The sequence below is a fragment of the Nicotiana attenuata genome, chromosome 1 (genome assembly GCF_001879085.1).
Source record: "Nicotiana attenuata strain UT chromosome 1, NIATTr2, whole genome shotgun sequence".
NCBI classification, from domain to species: domain Eukaryota; kingdom Viridiplantae; phylum Streptophyta; class Magnoliopsida; order Solanales; family Solanaceae; genus Nicotiana; species Nicotiana attenuata.
Genome location: NC_031989.1, coordinates 48,873,226 through 48,894,244, shown reverse-complemented (window position 1 = coordinate 48,894,244; position 21,019 = coordinate 48,873,226). Strand labels below are relative to the sequence as shown.

Below are 21,019 nucleotides of genomic sequence, written 5' to 3'. Positions count from 1 at the left end.
TAGTGATATTACCACAATCTTCACACTTGGTTTAACTCTTCAATCAATCAAGTGACTACATGTCACACTTATACAATCTTCACGTGAGGTACGCTCCCACGACCCTTCCGCACTAGATAACAAGTCTGCACACCTATACCACCATCACGCTAATGTTGTAAAGCATACAAGCACCCATAACCAAGATGCAAGGCTTCCGGCAGAAAATGCCGATCTCAGGTGACGCTGAAGAAAATACCAGCTTACTCCAAATATCCAAATCCCTTTCTCGCTCATCCGGGCTCGTGACATCCTTGTCAAACACCGAACCGCAACCTTGATCCTCACTTTCAAATTTCATACCGCTCACTGCACCTAACAAGCCAATATACGATAGTACGATAATTTCATCATAACTCCTGAACCACTAATATGGTAAACTCTTCATCACATAGAAACTTTTTACTTAACTCATTCCAAGAGAACCACAGCAACACGCGAGTGAATTCTCGTAACTGTAGAACATTCGAATCCTCAAGTAGTGGTCTAAACCGCCATAGCCCTTTCGAGATTCTCCTACACATAACATGCCATAATACTTGAATACCTCCAAATAAAATGAATTACGGCGGCCGTCGAGCCTTGCACATACCTCCACCACTATGCCAATTCAACCATGGCTAACCAATCTAACCATTCCTTACATCACGAACCTCAATCTCTGTAGCACTTGAACTGATGGATCGCTACAAACTTCAACCCTTTTTCAAAGATCCCCCTTCTCGAGCCATCAGCATTAGAAATACCCATTCAATCCTAAACCACCGCACCCCGCGATCTCTGACAGCCGCTTCTCCAATACCATCTCACAATATCCTGCCCCAAAGGCGAATTGCAGAAGATCATAACACCGGAGAACTTAACACATACAATCGAGGACAACGACACCACGTCACATATGAAATTCCACCACACTTGAAAACACCAAGTCTCGTTACTCTATCAACCCAAACCCGAACATTTATAGTCTGATCGCCTTTCCTCCGCTAGAAATAAAATACCGAATCTCTGAATCATGCACTGAGTAAACCTCGTATCAAGTCATTCACTGCCCCGACTTATAGGCAAGCGTCCTACCATCACATCAATACCGCGCGATAACAACTCATGAGCACCATAGCAACCTGTGCATAGCCCCAAAGCTCTCAGAAGTACAACTACTGAACTGAAATGACGGAATAGTCTTTTGCAAGGCGACGACAATAGCCCAATCAACTATGCCGGGAGAACATCTCGCACCACACTTGTAGTACCGTTACAACTCCTCAGTTCCCAATTGATTACAAGCGCTTCCCGTCGCATAAGATTATATATGAAGGAAATGAATACGTAAGCCTCAAAGGAAATCAAACCACACGATAAGGAATCAAGAAGGGAAGTGCTCCTAACAGTTATGTAGCTCTCGAAAATAAGTACAGACGTCTCCGTACCGATCCGCAAGACTCTACTAGAATCGCTCATGACTCGTGAGACCTAAGGGAACCTAGTGCTCTGATACCATGTTATCACGACCCAAAATCCATTAAAGATCGTGATGGCGCCGGACACCACTGTCAGGATAGCCAACACTAAATAGTTAATTAAATTCTCATTTTAGTATTTTTTTGAAATCATAATTTCCTCCAATTAAATAATAAATGATGAACTTCACAGAGTAAATAATAAGGCTTTTTAGCAATTCTCAATACTGATTAATCCCATAATTCTCCCAGAATCCGGTGTCACAAGTGCATGAGCAATTTCTAGGAAATAAAATGAAATACAACAACTGTCCGAAACACAAATTTGGACAGAGAAGAAAATACAATACTCTAAAGGAGACTCCGCTGGCTGCGGGTCGTCTCGAGAGATGCAGCTCACCTAAGTCTCCGTATCCTCCATGCCACTGCGCCCACTAGGCCACTAGACATACATGTGCCTGTGCAAAAAAAAAATGCACAGCAAGTATAGTATGAGTACGAAAATAATGCGTACACAGTAAGTATCTAGTCTAACCTCGAAGAAGTAGTGACGAGAGGCCGACTTCGACACTTATTAGTGGTCTAATAATATCAGATACAGTAAAGAAGTAAATAAATATGAAACAGAGTAAATATATGAAATAAACATGTATAAAATACGTGGTATAATTCCCCTCTTTACAATTTTACTCAAGCTCTCAACTAGCAAGTTCGCTATATATATATATATATATATATATATTATTCTCATGGAACCGTGCGTAACATTTGGCTTGAGGCCTGTGTATCCAAGGGATTTTCCCTGATTTGAATTATGACAACCTCTTGATGATATCCACAATATATATATATATATATATATATATATAGGAAACGCCGAGGCGTACGGCCCGATCCAACATAAAAGTAAATTGTGCACTGCCGAGGGTCGAACGACGCGAACCATAGATGCATCTATAAACCTGCCAAGGCGAACGACCCGCTCCCATAAGAGTGTGGTACATAAATCCTGCCAAGGCGAACGGCCTGATCCCATAAGAGTAGTAGAAGGAAATACCCCGCTCGTGAATCATACATGCGACGCGGTCAAATATAAATTTAACATTAAAATCTTATTTCTTTCTTGATTTCTTTCAAAATAAGGGTAATTCAATTTGTATCCTTTTAAGGAAATTACCCCACTTGTGAAACGTACATGCGACGCGGTTACTCATACATTTCTTGAGCTATTATAATATTTCTCAATTCCTTTCGAAAATACAATGTTTAATTGAAAATCTTAAATTCCTCAGTTCAAATTACTTCCAACACAATTATTACGCAACCTTAATCTTGTTTCTTCTCAAGACAAACAATAAACATAAATTAACAACAATATCAACAAGGCATGTTGTGAGCCTAAAACAATTCGGACATAGGCATAGCTAGTAGCTACGTACGGACTCTCGTCACCTCGTGCGTTCGTAGCCCCCCCAAATAAAAGCACATAATAATTTAGTTCACCTATGGAATTAATTCCCTCTTACAAGGTTAGAAAGGAGACTTACCTCGCTCTAAAATTCTATAACCGGCTTCCAAGCCCTTCCGATGACCCAAACCGAAGCCCCACGCTCCAAAACTAGCCAAATAATGGGTGAACCAATGAAAATATACCCTAATACTCATAACAATTCGATTTATATAAATTTTGAACTCTGCTCGAAAAGTTGACAAAATCGGCCTCGGGACCACATGCCCGGATTCCGAAATTTTTTCGAAGATAAACTTTACCCATAACCTCATGAACACAAATATATAATTACTCTCAATTTCATGCCCAAATTCATGGTAAAAATCCAAAATATAAATTTTTATGTCTTCTACCCAAAACCCATAGTTTCTACTAATTTTCATGTCTAAATCCTTATACAAACCATGTATTTAACTCACAACTAGTAGAGATCACTTACCTCATGATATATGATGAAACCCCCTCTTCAAAAGCTCCAAAAATCGCCCAAGCCGAGTGAAAAATGGGTGAAATGAACTCAAACCCCGCTTTTAAAACATTCTGCCCAGCCCAGATCCGCCCTTCTTCGCGAACGCGGCACTGCCCTCGCGTCCTCGAAGGCCAAAAATCCAGCTTCAAAAAAATTCCTCTTTCGCGAACGCGAGACCCAGTCACGAACGCGTAGCTTCACCAGGCGACCCCTTCGCGAATGCGAAGGCTAAAAATCCATAGGCCCTGCTTCCCTCTTTCCTTCTACGCGTTCGCGGTTGTCCATTCGCGTTCGCATAGTCAACCCAGTCAACCCCTTCGCGTTCGCGACCACCACTTCGCATTCGCGATGGCCAAATCCAACAGCCTCCAATTTTCCTCTTCGCGAACGCGGGACTCTCTTCGCGTTCGCGAAGAAGGAAACCAGATACCTGATATCAGCAGTTCCAACATATCCCGAAATGATCCATAACCTCCCCGAAACACACTCGAGGCCCCTGGGACCCCGTCCCATCACACAAACCAGTCCCATAACATAACACGGACATAGTCGAGGCCTCAAATCATATCAAACAACATCAAAATCATGAATCACACCTCAATTCAAACTTAATGAACTTTAGAACTTCAAACTTCTATATTCGATGCCGAAACCTATCAAATCACATCCGATTGACCTTAAATTTTGTACACTGATCATATTCAACATTACGGACCTACTCCAACTTCCGGAATCGGAATCCGACCCTGATATCAAAATGTCCACTTCTGGTCAAACTTCTCAAAAACCTTCAAATTTCTAACTTTAGCCAAATGACTCCAAAATGACTTTCGGACTTCCGAATCCACTTCTGGACGCGCTCCCAATACCAGAATCACCATACAGAGCTATTCCCAGACTCGGAATCCTAAACGGACATCGATAACATTGAAATGAACTTTAACCCAAGTTTATGAAATTCTTCCAAAATACTAACTTCCTCAATAGGCGCTGAAACGCTCCCGGGTCATCCAAAACCAGATCCGGGCATACGTCCAAGTCCGAAATCACCATACGAACCTGTTAGAACTTTCAAATCCCGATTTTGAGGTCGTTCACTCAAAAATCAAAACCTTAGTCAATTCTTTCAACATAAAGCTTCCGAAATGAGAATTTTCTTTCCAAATCAACTCCAAACTTGCCGAAATTAAATTCCGACCACGCGTACAAATCATAATACCTGAAGTGAAGCTGTTCATGGCCTCAAACCGCCGAAGAACGCGCTAAAGCTCAAAACGACCGGTCGGATCGTTACACTAATTTGGGCTTTCTTTACGCGCTGCAATTTCGTGAAAACACTGCAACTGCCACGTCGGCACAAAAGGTGGTATTTAATGCATTACAAATAAATTCACGGGGTTTATAGAATCACCACAAAGTGTATGGGTGCATCTTGGTAAAATGCGAGGACCCCGGGGTAATTATGTATTATCCCAAAGGAAATGTTGGCACTAACCTATTGAGAAGTTGATAACTATAAACAACTTATACCTTTAAAAACATAGATCTTGATGTTTATGACGCAAAAGCTAACACAGAGCTAAAAGAATCTAAAACAAGACAATGAACAATATTCTCACATAATAATTTTAAACAACTTTATCTTCATCCTGAATAATCTCACTATTTTTCTTTGAAATACCTGAGATAATTAAGCACTAGAAACATAACTATCAAACATTAATTAATAAGAAATAATTATGCGCTAGAAATATTACTATCAAACGTTAATTACTAAGTATAAAAATTAAGATCTAGAATATGATTTCGAATAATTAAAAAATGTATGATTTCGTAATAATTTGTTAACTGTGAGCTACTACCGGAGTTCTAACCAAACTGAAATTATACCACTAGGGCGCTTGTTATAAATGTGGCCTACATTTTTTTTAATTAGTTCTCCGCTAGGTCGCCGGTTACAACGACGATGTGCATACTATCACACGATCTCTCCGTTTCTTCAGTTACGCCCTTAAGATTTTGACACGTGTCCAATTAATCATCTAATGACTCAAATTTGTTTGGTTAACTAAAGAGTTTAACCATGGGCATTTCTCTGTCTCCCCTTTTATGCCTGTGAGGCTGTGACGATTCCTTTCTCATCTGCCATAATTTTTCCAGTTGATGCTTATACCTTTTTCTCTCAGAAATTTTAGTTTGGATTTCATATGTGGGTTTTTCGTTGTTGAAGAAATTCTTTCTCCGTCACACTTATCGAGTGATTGTGTAATTAGATTTCTTCACATCGTTCAGCAACGTGATGAGAGAGAAAGAGGATTAAACCATGGTTATACTCTTTTAGTTAAATAAACAAATCTGAGTCATTAGATTATTAATTGGACACATGTCAGAATTATAAGGGTGCAATTGAGGAAATGGAGAGGTGGACGGGAGCCAAGTTTAAATTTGTGGTATTCAAACCTAGTGGACAGTAATTTCATATTGCGTATATGAGGAAAGTACTTATAAGTTAAGTGCTTATAAGCCAAAAATAAGCCAAAAGTCATAAGTTGGTCTCCCCCAACTTATCAAAATGCAGCTTATAAGCACTTTAAGTTTGACCAAAATATTTACTATTCTATCTCTAAAATACTTCTTTTTAAAACAAAACTCTTCGTATACCTAGTTCTTCAGCTGCATATTATTAATTTCAGCACTTTTATCCAAACACGTAACTGCTTACTTTTTAAATCAGTTTCAGCACTTAAAAGTGTTTTTCAGCACCTAATGCTTATCATCTACTCTAAATCAGCTAAGCCAAACGGGCTCTATATCTTGTGGTTTTGGCATATTGTAGGATACGAGATCAAAATTTAAGTCAATTTGTAAACCCAATTTCAGGATTTGCAAATTTTCTAGGATTGTAATACATATCAAGTGACTAAGAATGCTTGCAGCTTGCGTTATAGAATAATGTATGAAGTGGATATTCGAACATGTGTTTCTTCCATTCCATGAGCCAAATGTCTTTACTGAAAAATATTTGCGGGTCTGATCATAGAAGTAAAATGCCATCAGAAGAAGCTGCAATTATAGATTATACGACAACAGCAACAGCAAATCTCACAAGTGGGGTATGGGAAGGATCAAAGATGGATCCAAGATTTAAACTTTATGGGTTAGATTCGCAACTCTAACACATCTCATCTAATTTAATGGGTTCAAAATTTATTATTTGTGCATATTTAATATTTTTTTGGACAAAAATACAGGGTATGAGCAAAAGCTATGTGTTCAATTGAACTCATAGCTTCTACACCAGATACGCCTCTGAGGAGGGTAGTGTGTACGCAGACCTTACCCCCACCTTGAGAAGGTAGAGAGGTTTTTCCCGATAGACCCCGGCTCAAAGAAAGATGAAAAAAGCAGTAACAATTATAGTCTACACATAAATACATTTATTTGTGTCAAGTTATCAATGACGAAATAGCCAGTTATAGCTATTCTATAACAGCACTATAGAAGTATAGATGCAGCCATGATACAAGATAACGAGGTATATATGTTGTGATCACTCTCACAGTTTGGCTTGTTCTTGAATTTGTTCCTGTTCAAAGTAAATGAATTCAGAGAATGAGTACCAAGTTTAAACAGGAAAGTGAAAAGAAACAGTCAAAAGTTTTAAAGGGTCGAGCTGACAGAACTTGCAGGCATGAGACTTCTTTTAATAATGTATCTAAATTCCCTCTAATCTACAGCAAGTAGAATGGTGATCTAGTAGGCGCTTGGACAGTATCTGGTTGAATTAAAAAAAGATTAGTATTTGAAGTTGAAAGAGGTATTTGGAAGTTCAAGTTGTGTTTGACATGAAATTCACTTAAACAAGAAGTTGACAATTTGTGAGTGGATAATAATATTTGACTCGAAATACTTCCGAAATATTGTAAAGGTAAATAGACTCTTTTCGCCCCCTTTTCGATGTCTGCCTGAGGACCTATGTTAATGTTTTGGAAAGGGGATGTTCGCCTTTTGTAACAAATAGACCCACGATACGGACTAATATATGTTCTTACCCGTAAGCATAAGTAAGATCTATTCATAGTTGGTCAGTCCCCCACGGCAGGGCTTCTCGCTTTTCATGAATGTGTCTCCCCCTCTGCTTATGTGAGTTTTACCCGCCACTCAAACAACTTTTCAGTATGTCACCATTATTTTAAATACTGAAGCTCAGAGTGGTTTTATTTTGTGTCTCACATAACTTACATTAGTTGTGTGAGGCGCCTCTTTTTATCTCACATATTTGTGGACCCATATCTTACACATCTGGGTCCACAAAATTCTGGGACCACACAGTTGTGAGACAAAAAAGAGGCCTCATACAACTAGTATCAGTTGTGTGAGACACAAAATAAAATTTTTCTTTCTAGAGTGTCCCTAAGACACACCACTTTTTCTTGACCAGTTTTTCAAAACATGTGTAATATCACGCATCAGTCATATAGCGACACGTGTCATTGACTTAAAAAATAAAAAATAAAAAGAAAAACAAACCCCACCCACGAAAAAGAAAAAAGAAAAAAAAGCAAAAATGAAAAGGAAAGCATCTCCTTCGTCGTGCCTTCACAGTCCCACCACCACTACTCAACAATTCTCTTTCTCCATTAACATACCCATATCCAAGAAAAAAACATGGATAGACTAAAAACATAACCCAGCTTTCACCATCCCACCATCATTACTCACCCTCCACAGCCTTCTCGTTATCTCCATTGCCGTCGAGCACCAAACGAACCCAAACCTCCACCTTACAATTCACAGGAAAAAAAAAAACGAGAAGCCCTGATCAATTGCTCCTACTTTCTGATGTATTTTTTTCTGAAATATTTTGAGATATAATAAGTGGGTTTCTTCATGGCTGCCCCATTGAAAAGGGAAAAGAAAAAGAGAAGATTCTTTTACATTGTTCTTCTCATCTCATTTGAAGATTTCATTACAGATTCTTCTATATTGTTTATAGTTTCATCCTGAATCGATTTTTTCACCTGTTACAATTTGAATAGATTTCTTCATTAAAAGTGGAAAAAATGGACAGTAAACATCTATTATCTTCAATTTGAACTAGATTATTTTAGAAATATTAAAAAAAAAGGATGATATTAGAAAAGGACAAATAAAAAATCTATTTAACCGTTGGATAAGTTATGTTAACTCTGGACCCTTCAAATAAAGAATTAGATATACAATTTTTTACTGTTCAGACGCTTTATTTTCTTTGTAAAACACACACCTGCCACGTAGACAAAGAGGTGTGTCTTAGGCACATCCTAGAAAGGTTGAGTGTATAAGGTGATTTTCGTCCGTAAAAAGTGTGTAATAGGAATTTGGTCCATAGTTCAGGGGTAACTTATGTATTTTGCCGATTTGAAAATACTGAAATATTTTTAATGGCAACCAGGAACGCTCACCGTGGAAGGGGGACAGAGAGATACAAATGGAGTTCTTTAACCTTCACTTGTCAGGAAATTTTCGTTTTGCAGAAAAAGAAGTCATATTTACCATTTCGGTTTCAAACGGGAAGCAATTTTCTGAAGAAATATGTTAGGATAAAGCATAATATGGAGATTCACTTAAAAAAAAAAAGTAGGTTTTTCGTTGCAGTGCTGATGTCCAGAAGCACCAAGCATTCTAATTTTTTCCATTAACCAGAAAAGGAAACAGTACTCGTGTCCTGGTTTTAAGTTTGGGTCTATTGATACTGAAAGAAAATTAAGGCAAAGAACCCAAAGTAATTGGGATGACTCACCTCTGTGACAAAGAAGGCATGGAATCCATAAGGAACTCTTTTGGGTAATACAACAACTGCCACAGGCTCTGCTGACATTGTTTTTGCATCAATTACATTCACAGCTGACTTTCTGCACAAATATATAAGAGAATGGTTTAGTCAAGAAAATTCTGTTTTAAATCTCAGTCATGAAATCTGCTAATATTTCCATATGCGCCTAAGAACTAAGATAGGAAAATAATTCAACAGGGCGTAAAGGCGGACCATGTATAACGCACAAGGGAAATAGGGACATATGCTGCTTTCAATTTTCTAACTTAAAGTCCAAAGAAGATTATAACTAAAGAGTGAATGCTCATGTACGCATTTTTTCTAGCTATGCTCAAATTAAGGTGGAAAAGATAAGGACAATTGAGCATCATATGATCTTAAAGTCACGTTGCTTCAGTATATTGTAGTTGCAGTTGTTCTACACACACACACATATAACGGATCTTAGAGGTAGAATACACTATGCTCTTCCAATTACATAGGTTGAACTGTTCGACACAACAAGTACTCTAGACTGACCCTCTTTGTCACTCTATTTCGCTTTAAACATTAGAACAGAAAGATTTCCTTAACATCCAGAAGACTACCAGTACAGAATGGTCTTATGCGGGAAAAGAGAAGATATATCGATAGTGATGCTTATGATAGATTCAAGTAAGAGAGTGGCAGATAAGGTACCCAGTGTTCTCATCATGTACGAAGAATATCAAGTAGCCATCATCCTCTTCACATTCCGTACCAGGCTGACGGGGAACAAATACAGCCTCCGAACCAAATCTTCCCGGTCCTAGATCAAAGATGCCTTGAACATTTCCTCCAACTTCAAGCTGTGCTTTTCCAGTCTCTGGTTCAGCATGCAAATCAAATTTGATGATTCCAGTTACCTTGGCAATGCTGTCCAAAGTGGTTCCATATACATATCGCTGCTTCCTAAATTTCATAAAGGCTAATATCACTATACCAACATAAGAGAGAGGTCTTCTGAAAAACCTCTAGAGAGACCAGATCAAGTAACCAAAACCAAAAGGAACAAAGCTAATAAAGTTAATACTCACAGAAAGCACGCACTTAGAACTCATGAACTAAAGTTAAAGCAAAATAGATAGCAGCATTTTGTACCGCCAAACATAAGCTACATTGATCAAAAATTGCCTGAAAATTTTATTGATGGAGACAACTGACCTGCCAGTGTAGCTCTCGTTGATCCGTGGAAAATCAACAGCAGACTCCGAGAGTTTCTTCTGTGAAGCTGCACCACTCTTCATGTTAAATCTCATTTCATATCTGTCAAAAACAAAACCAAAACCAAAATCATGAACGGTGGCAGATATAAAGAAGGTCAATTTAAAAACTCAATGTCGGAGTCTCCTAACAGCTCATTGGAGAAATTCTCTAGCTTTTCTTTAACAACTCCGTTGACCATGTCTAGGTTGGGATTCTGAACGCGGCAGGTGATCAACACGACTTCATCTCCCTCCTCCCAAGCATTGGCTAGTAAAATAATTGAAATGATAAACCAGTCAGAAAACAGATGCAGCTACAGCAAGAAATTGATGTAAAGAATGTGTCGACCCTATACCTATCACAAAGGACGATTACCAATTATAAGTGCAAAGACTACACTGCAACTTATCTTTGGACCACTGACATCTTCAAGATGTTTGTCCTGAATCCTAATTACCTTACAGAAATTTTTTAAGGTGGCATTTCCACTTATATCTCATTGGGCCTCTGATTTATATTTACAGCTTTTAAGCTTTCAGATGATCAAAAGTTACTACTGAAGAGTCCTCCTGCATTCCGTGGCAATAACAATTCCAAGTTTCAACCAACCAGATTATTTTAAAAAATGACATATTTTGTCTGTAAACATCCAATGTGATTCTGGTGACTCAAACTCTAAAACTTAATTTCCAGGTTCCAAAAGGAAAATTCCTAAACTATGTACTTTTTTATTGAAAGATTATTTCCCTTAAAGGATTATCAATCAACTTTCATACCCATTAATCACTGCATAAACATATACAGCTATTGGGTAGCTACAGCTTTTCTGTTCAGAATACGCTAAATTTTAACTTTTCAAGGAAGACCACAAAGTTGCTTACCATTGTGAAATATGAAGCAATTAGGAAGCTCGAACCACTTGATTAGGGCCTCACTCTTTGCATATCGTGGCAGGACTCCAAATCGAGCGTTTTTAGTAGCATCGAAGAAAAAAGCCAGCTGATTATTTTTCACCATTTCCTGAATAGAAAATTCATAGCTAAGAATAAATCCAAAAATCTTAACACTATGCATGACAAATATACAATTCCGGACAAATATAAACTCAACACCCTGCCAAACGTGTAACCAGATTTTGGAGTTCACACATGGACTTTAATACAGACTTATGGATGTGAGAACGAGTTTAATAAAGGTTCCCTTTGGTATAATTCGAAAGAATATGAGCACCCAACCCAAAACCTAAGGCAACTGATGGAGTAACCCACAACTTGTATAAACTCCTTTAAAATCACTCACACTACCCAAGTAGGACAAATATAACTCAAAAAATAGATTGTCCCTTTATCAAACAAAAGATCGAGTCATGGTGTATTGCTATGGCTTCGTCAATTCAAATGACCATGTACAAAGAAACGGAATATACTAGATCCATTTCATTCAAGACATCCATTTCATGTTGAATGAACCAGGCAATGTCAAATAACTTGAATAACAAAATGCCACATTCTTTTTAAGGCCCGAATAAAGAGTAACTGAAAATGAACACTGCAAAGAACAAAAAGAAAACAGATGATAGTCATGCAAAAGGTAAAAACTACAGCATCTTTACGTAAGTTTCTTGGACGATGTTACTTAAGCTGGTTTGGGTAACCTCAGACACAATTCACTGGTTACATGCTTCTTCAGACCATACTACAGTGGACTTTAAGAAATATTGAATTAAAGAATTAAGTATTTCTTAAATTATGGAGGTTTCAAAAGACTTAAATAGTAATAATATATTTAATATAATCAGAATTCTTTCTCTCATCTATGGTTGAATGTGGAAATAAGTATGCTACTAAATTATAAAAACAAGTGTAATTTGGATGCCAACTGACATTACAAGTTGCTGCTGTAATGTTCATGAAATGACCTAACCCAATTAGTGATTGTTGGAGGACTAGCATATAGTGGTAGCTATGGTTTTTCATTTTATATTTGCAGGTGTAAAATTATTGTCCAATACATGTATGCTATATTTTACTCTGTTTTTGTGGTACCCATCTTTGAACATTTTAGTATCTGGAACAAAGCTCTTACTCCACTTTTAGGATCATTATACTAACTATTTCTGTTTAAAGAAGTTTTAAGGTATGTATTTCAAAGTTCAATTCATTTTCTTATGGTTCTTTAAACGCTTTGTTGACTACCATTCTTTCTAATAATATACTTTAGACACAAGAGTAAAAGTTAGGAATGTAAATATGAGATGAATTTCAATAAGTAACATCTGTACCAGCACTAGTATACCCCAAATATTCTGAGTTTAATACTTGCTACCAATCATGAAGTTTTATTACCAAATTTTCGACAAGCATTTACCTTACAATAGCTGATTCTTAAAACAGATGTCCATAAACCAGAAACCTCCTTGAAGTCCTCTCCTATAGGACTCCAATAAGGAGGTGGACTGATGTAACAAGACTTAACATATCTCTCTGATTTAATTTTGGAGCCAAGGCTTTCATCTCTTGTAAAAAGCTTACATCATATTTCCGCCAAGAGAGGAAAGCTGATATTACTACAAGACAAATCAGTAAATTGTGAGCTACAGAAGTCTCATACCTTCGGTCGGAAACACAAAGGGAGATCCATCATAATTGCATAATTTTCAGTAATAGCAAAATCATGCATCATGATAGGCTCTGGTATTGTTATTGGGACCGGATCCTGCATGATTCCATCCTTTGATATAACCCTATAAGTGATGTAAGGTGGGTTGTGGGAGTAGCCAAAGGTAAACATCTCACCTGCAAAATTTCAAAGTCAAACTCAGACTGTTCTACCAAAATAATGGCTAAATAATTCATGCTCCAAACTTATACTAAATGATCCATTTTTGGTTCTTCTTCTCCACTTTTGAACAGTGGACCTTGAACTAAGAATCTATCACAGATACACAACATAAGCAGGTGACTGCGTCAAAGGTAATGTTGATTGACTGTTACTGGATAGTTTCCTTCACATAAGGCTGCGTACACACTACCCTCCCTAGACCCCACTTGTGGAATGGGTTTGTTGTCGTTGTTGTTGTTGTTGTCACTGGATAGTTTATGCACAGTTTGCGTTTAAACTGGGAACCCTAATCCTGGGTCAACCATCTTTCTTCACCTGTATTTACAGCCCAAAGGGAATGCCGCTCCATCTTCTGTTCACTGTCCTATCCTCAACTTCAAAATCAATTTCCTTGGCATTCAGTTGTTCAACGTGATTTGATAAAATAGTACTATGTTATGGAGGAAAATAGCAATTTTCTTTGGTTTTATCTAAAATCTACATCACCACTATCAGATTGGCAAGCCAGACATGTAGGAAAAGAGGCGTCAGCAAGTGAGAAAAGAAGGCTGAACAGATGACTCAACTAAAGGAGGTGATGCACTGAAAGGATTGCAGTTTTAATCACAATCGTTAGAAGAATACATGTACTGGTACTTCTTTCATCAATAAATATTTGGGTAGCAAAGTTTAAGGACAAATCTTTTGGATTTATATATAGTGACATGCTTATTATTGGTAATGCAGAACTAGAACTGCTGCTCTCTTACCAGTCACAGGGTCAACTTTTGGATGGGCAGTGAAGGAATGCGCCAATCTTTTGTCATAATCCAGCATGCCGAGTGTTTGAAGATCTCCATCCTCCAGAACTTTAAGTGCATCTGTGCAGTGTACACGCAGTATTAAAGGCAGAATATATACTAATAATCTAAATCCTTGAGTGAAACAATATTAACTACTTGTGGTCTACCCATAACCAAGACTTCAGATTACAATTTCACTATATAATCGTGCTTGATATAAGGAAAAAGAAATGGGAAAAAGGTCGAAGACAACACCTATTCAAAGGCTTGCACATCAAAAAATAGATATGTCATATTACTGAACAAGTCAAACAGAGCAGTGGCTTACAAGGTTTATCAGCCTCTGAAAGTGCCAAAAGCTTCCCATGGTGATATACTAGAGCTGTATTAGCTGGAGAAGGAAACAAATTTTACTTTTAGCTGGTAATCACATAGACTACATAAAAATTGTTATGAATCAAGATGCGTTCCTGCCATCATTAACAAATTATACTTGGAAAGTCTTGTCAAGAGAAGACAGATAAACTAGCTAAAATTCCAGCCAACTAACCTGTGCCATTTCCATAGGTGATATCCAATACTTTCAGCTTTGCACGGAGCATTTGCATATAAACAGTGAACAGACCGAACAACCCTTTAAGATCTCCAATCTGCAGACGCAGTAAAGCAAAGGGTTTATAAAGCATAATGCATGGTAGCTTGACACAGTAGCCCCATTTGATTTGGGAAAGAAAATTTAAGGAAGAAACTAACCGCAGAAAGTGACAAAACAAATGGGGTGAATCAACTTCAGGTCATAAACACCAATAGGATGTCTCAGTTCCTTTCCTCTGAATTACTGGTGCTTAAATTTTAAGAGTTACCCCGTGAATTAGTCGAGGTGTGCGTAAGCTGACCCGGACACCATAATTATTAATTTTTTTTAGAGGTTAATAGAGATCTATGACAAAGGCATGCCAGCAGATGCATCATTTCAGTTTACAGTGATCATAAACTAAAGGGGAAAAGAATGACACAATTATCTTTAAAATAAGATCCATATCCAGTATGAAGATACAGAAAAGAGTTGAAAAAGCTTTCTGAAGTGCTGCAATTGCAGGGACATTTTTTCAAACTGATGTTATGCCCTAAAGGACAAACCACATTCGAACAGCATCATTCTTTTGGTCATCATCCCTAATTCCAGAAAACCAATAAACAACAATACATTTACTAATTGTGTTGCCCCTTTCCAAATAGCTTGCAGAATAGCTACATAATGAAGCATTCAAAATTTGGTGACATATTTTTTAAAGAAGGCATCCATAGTTATGTGAAGAAGTTGCTGAATGCATCAACACATGTGAAGAAATTTTACTAAAAGATACTGCAATCATCATTATATGAAGCTTGATGGGAACAAAAATCTAGGAGTAACAATATCAAAACAAATGCACACCTTCATAAACTTAGCTCCTCCAAAGAACTCTTCTTGCTTTAGACGTGATGTCCTCACATATCGTGATACATAAGTTGCTTTTCCATCTTTAATGCGCAAGCCATGAATCATGCTGAATAAAGGCTAAAAGTTTGAGATCGTATTACTTCTTTCCATGTGAAAGAGTTATAAAGACATGATAGTTATTAAGCTTCAACATAACTCGTCTAACAAATTTTTTTAAAAAAGAAAAAGTAACTGATAAACTGGAATAGGAAAAAACAGACTAAAAATTGCTTTGTCATAATATAGGACAAATGAATAATCGATGCAATTTAATCAGATTGTGTGCAAAGTAAAAAGATTAAGCAGCAGCAGCACAAAAGAAAGAGGAACAATTACAACTACTGCTGCTGCGGCTTAGTCCCAAACTGGTTGGAGTGAGCTATATGAATCTTCACCATCCATTTTGCTCCATATGGTTCAATAACTTGGAGATCTTTAACCCTAGAGGTTCTCTACAATATCAACTGACCTAACATCTCTAAATAGATTAAAAGACTGAACCTGAACCTGATGCAAGCATACCCTCATGACCAAACAACAACAACAACGACCCGGTATAATCCCACAAGTGAGGTCTGGGGAGGGTAGTTTGTACGCAGACCCCAATGGGGTAGAGAGGCTGTTTCCGATAGACCCTCGGCTCAAGAAAACGAAAAGACGAAAAGAGACAATATATCAGTACCATCAACAAAAAAAACCATGGAAATAATAACAACATCACAAGAGCCAGTGAATAGATGGGAAGCAGAAATAATAACCAGTAAATAAGGCCCGACACTACGCAAACGGAAGAGTAGTGTAACACAACACTGACCACTAACAGTCTAAAACTAAATCCTATCAGCCTAGCCTCACACTGGTAAACTAAATATGTTTAACTACCTCCTAACCTACAACCTTAATGCTCGATCTCAACAGCTTCCTATCGAGTGCCATGTCTTCGGAGATCTGAAGCCTCGCCATATCCCACCCGATCACCTCTCCCCAATTCTTCTTAGACCGCCCTCTACCTATCCTTGTACCCACCAATGCCAACCGCTCGCACCTCCTTACCGGGGCATCCAAGCTCCTCCTCTGTACGTGCCCGAACCATCTGAGCCTCGCTTCCCGCATCTTGTCATCAATAGGAGCCACACCCACCTTCTCTCGAATATCTTCATTCCTAATCTTATCCATCCTAGTGTGCCCGCACATCCACCTCAATATCCTCATTTCTGCTACTTTGATCTTCTGAGTATGTGAGTTCTTAACTGGCCAACACTCAGCTCCATACAACATGGCCGGGCTAACCACTGCTCTATAAAACATACCTTTGAGTAGTGGAGGCACTTTCTTGTCACACAGGACTCCAGATGCTAACTTTCATTTCATCCACCCCACCCCTATACAGTGTGTGACATCTTCGTCGATCTCCCCATCTCCCTGGATAACCGACCCAAGGTACTTGAAACTGTCTCTCTTGGAAATGACCTGCGATCCAAGCCTCATGTATGCCCGCTTCGCTCGGCTCGGCACTGAACTTGCACTCAAGATATTCCGTCTTCGTCCTGCTCAACTTGAAACCCTTAGACTCAAGGGCCTGTCTCCAAACTTTCAGCCTCTCGTTAACGCCACTCCGCGTCTCGTCAATCAGAACAATGTCATCAGCGAATAACATACACCATGACACCTCTCCTTGAACATGGTGTATCAGTGCGTCCATCACTAGAGCAAACAAGAAAGGGCTGAGCGCAGATCCTTGGTGTAACCCTATGTTGCGCGGACTCTCCAAAATGTTGCTGCACCCGTGTCGGATCCTCCAAAAATACACTACTTTTGAAGGATCCGACACGCACCCGGCGACATTTTAGGAGAGTCCGAGCAACATAGGTGTAACCCCATAACAACCGGAAAATGCTCAGAGTCGCCTCCCACTGTCCTAACCTGAGTCTTAGCTCCATCATACATGTCCTTAATCGCCCTAACGTAAGCAACCGGCACACTTTTAGCCTCTAGGCATCTCCAGAGAACCTCTCTAGGAACATTGTCATACGCTTTCTCCGGATCAATTAACACCATGTGCAGATCCTTCTTCTTATCCCTGTACACCCTCGTGACCAAACATTAATTTTAATTAGTTGGTATCACCTTTATTGGCCTTTTACTTTTATTGTGTTCCTTTCCTGGCTAAGTACGCATAGATTCTGGGAGATTTCAGGTCTTTCAGCACAACTTACCTTCCATATGATTTTAGGTATACCTTTTCCCTTTTTTATACCTTCAAACATCATGGTTAACATTTATAGACCTAGACTAGACAGCAAAAACACACTGCTATGAATTAATTGACATAGTTTACAAACCAAATAGTCCTGATCCACCTCATAATGTGCTTCTTAACAAGCAATAGTTTAAAAAAAACGTCCTTGTAACCTGAAAATTCGTTGTCTTGCCATCCTAATGCTCAATCCTTCTCTTTCCTGTTATCATCAAATTCAAATATTTAATTGCTTGTCAATCCTTCTCGTCCTGTTATGATAAATTTAAAGATTCATACCCTTGCTACCATGTTGAAGCTTTCTATTGTTGGAAAAATGGTATCAATCCTATTCTGGTGAATACAAGGTCTGTCTACGGAGACTATAATGCCCATTTGAGTTGTTCAATTAAGAAAAGAGTACAAGGGCCTTCTTATCTAAAGTAACAAAATGCCTACTGAAATTTTCAGTTACTTGCCACTAGTATCAGAAAGGGAAGTTTAGTACATAATAAGCGGCAACCTATTTCAAAATGCTTAAGCTGGAGAAAAGAAACATATAGGTAGCTGGAACAAAGGTGCTCCACTTGTCGTTCAAAGCAATGAGAAAATAACTTATTACTGCTCCAAATTGCAAAGTCAAGATTGTAAATGCCTTACCCATCCCCATCAAACCTGCATAGAAATAAATTGGGAATAAGCCTTGATGCAATCGGAAAATGATGTTCATTTTAATGAGCTACAGGGATACAATGGCAAGAAAGAAACAAATAACCAAAAGGAACCCAGAAAAGCTTATGATCATTTTCAGGAAGAAAAGGAATTTGGAAGTCCTGAGGACGATAGGTTCAGGATAAAAGACAAACCAGTGATATCCAGCAACCGGAGCAAACTTTGGATTTGGACCAACCCTAACAAATTCACCATTAAGGCACTCCTGCAATTAGAAGTTCATATTACTAGGTATCATAAGAGTAAAGTTGATGGCAACAAGCACAAAATGTAAATCCTTAGAAGTCAATTAGACAATATCTCTTATGCTTTTAATTCGAGGAGAAATGAAAATAATGTTGCATAAATCTACTTGTGCCTCTGTCGAATCAATCCCAGCAAATGCAAACCTATAGTTTGATATGAGCCAAGAGAAAAAACATAAACAATGAAATGATGAATAAAACAACAAGATGCCACTTAATCTTCCATACAGTATAGTTGTGATTTAATTGCTTGCTCTTCACACCACTGCACAACTGAACTTCAATAAGCTATTTAGCCCAAGCTGTTACTTTCGCTAATGCTGTTAACTATGTGTTACCTGCTAATTATATGTTATCTTAATCTCTGTTGCAGTAAGATCCCACTGAATCTTCCACGCAGTAAATCATATCCTGCATAACCTAATGTATTGACATTTACATTCTACGTTCGCTAAACTGTCAAGAAATCTGCTCTGGACATTATCACATAGGCTTTAACCAGTTTCTTATTAGAGTTTTGAACAAAAGATATCTTGCAGATTCCCCAGAAATTTTAGAGCAATGAAAAGAATAAGCAAATGTTTCCCTGTATCAAGGATGATAAAAGTGAATTCTTTAGTTCAATAGAAACAAATAGGAAGTCTCCCCTGCTTTGCTCGTTAATCAGACAAATAATATATTTTGTGCTAATCAAGAATTCCTAATATAATCATGGTGTAGGACTCTAGCAAAGTCATCAGAGATGAACTCACGCAAACTGTAAATTTTTATCACAATACTTCGACCATGTCATGGGCGTTATTATTACCCTTGAAATTTTGAATTATTGTTATTATTATTATTCACAACAGCACACATTTCAGTGATAAATATTATTAGGAGTTATCCTATTCTCATTAGAACCAATTAAGGATCAAACTAAGTTTCAGCTGAATCATGCTGACCAAACCCAACCTATTATTGGATTTGCACTCCTAAGATTTTGGCATTTCCTCATTTTCCCCTTTCTTTCCTTGATGATAGAAAAAGATGAGCATCCAATTAGTACTAACTTCCTACTTCTCCCCCTACCATTTTCTCAAAAAATGCAAGCTTGTAATAACCAAATCTGTATCCTTCATTTCGATAGACAAACTTCGAACACCCTTCTCTAAGCACAACCCCTCTATCCAAAGAGGTGTAAGCAGGGGGGAATGTAGTATAGAAGTTATGACTTCATCCGAACCCAATAGTTTAGCTCAAACTCTGTATATGTGTTAAAAAATCCACCAAATAAGTACCAATAATTAATTTCAAACCCGGCAACTCAAATGAGCTGTGCTACAATTTGGAACTCAAACGCATAAAGTTCAAATCTTGGGTCCAATAAGCACCTAATTTCAGCAAATATAACTCAAGAATGACACACACACACACAAAAAAAAAAAAAAGCAAAACAAACAAATAGATAATAAGTAAATAACTAAAGAAAAGTAGTGAACTGACCGGAAGATGGCCTGTGACGGATAGGTCTTTAAGAGGAGGAGTTTCATCCGTAGGTGCAAAATTCCCTGAAAGATAGTGAAGTGGCTTGGTCGAATCGTGCATTAACTTTATGATTCCTTTTTCCAACAAGTCTATGGCCTTCCCAATTACTCCGTTTTTTGGCTTGGGGTTCACCACCACAACTCCTCCTTCACTTCTCTCTACTCCATCATCTTCTTCTTTTCTCCCCATTTTCTCCACCCACTCAGTTGATTGTTAGAAAAGGTTTTTTTCTTCTTCTTGTGTGTGTGTGTATTATAATGAATGATTATAGTCTGTAATCTGTATAGTGGATATTGGTTGTTTCACTTTGTTGATGACGGAGATGCCATGGACACGTTTTCCACTGTTTTGTTTGTATTCGCGGGACGTCTTTTGTAGTAACGGCTAAAATAGATACCCGAATTGTGGATTAAGATACTTTTGGGTACCAACTATACACTCACAACTCACAAGCTTCCACCACGCACTATCTTTTGCACTTTGCATCCCTCATATATGTCTTATAATTTCTAATTAGCACCCTATTCTCTTACTTTTGGTGATTTAGTGCCTAATACTCCCTCCGTTTTATATTAGATAAGGTACTTTCCTCTTTAGTATGTTCCAACTTCCAAAACAAATGACACATTTCTAAATTTGGAAATAATTCAACTTTA

At 38.0% G+C, this 21,019-nt stretch overlaps 1 protein-coding gene across 2 annotated transcripts; it reads right to left on the bottom strand.

Moving 5' to 3' along the window:
• LOC109226093 (carotenoid 9,10(9',10')-cleavage dioxygenase 1-like) lies at positions 6,646-20,762 on the bottom strand. 2 transcript variants are annotated; one of them, XM_019390900.1, is made up of 15 exons: positions 20,322-20,762; positions 18,726-18,796; positions 18,520-18,534; positions 15,579-15,690; positions 14,691-14,790; positions 14,469-14,531; positions 14,108-14,218; positions 13,128-13,312; positions 11,399-11,537; positions 10,667-10,784; positions 10,476-10,577; positions 9,972-10,223; positions 9,261-9,372; positions 8,417-8,499; positions 6,646-7,064 (listed from the first exon to the last, which is right to left on the bottom strand). In XM_019390900.1, exons 1-15 carry the CDS (start codon positions 20,550-20,552, stop codon positions 6,974-6,976), a joined length of 1,785 nt encoding a protein of 594 aa, XP_019246445.1. In that variant the 5' UTR covers positions 20,553-20,762; the 3' UTR covers positions 6,646-6,973. The 2 variants fall into 2 exon arrangements, with proteins under 2 accessions (XP_019246445.1, XP_019246448.1); XM_019390903.1 differs by lacking the exon at positions 8,417-8,499 and having other exon boundaries at positions 20,322-20,759.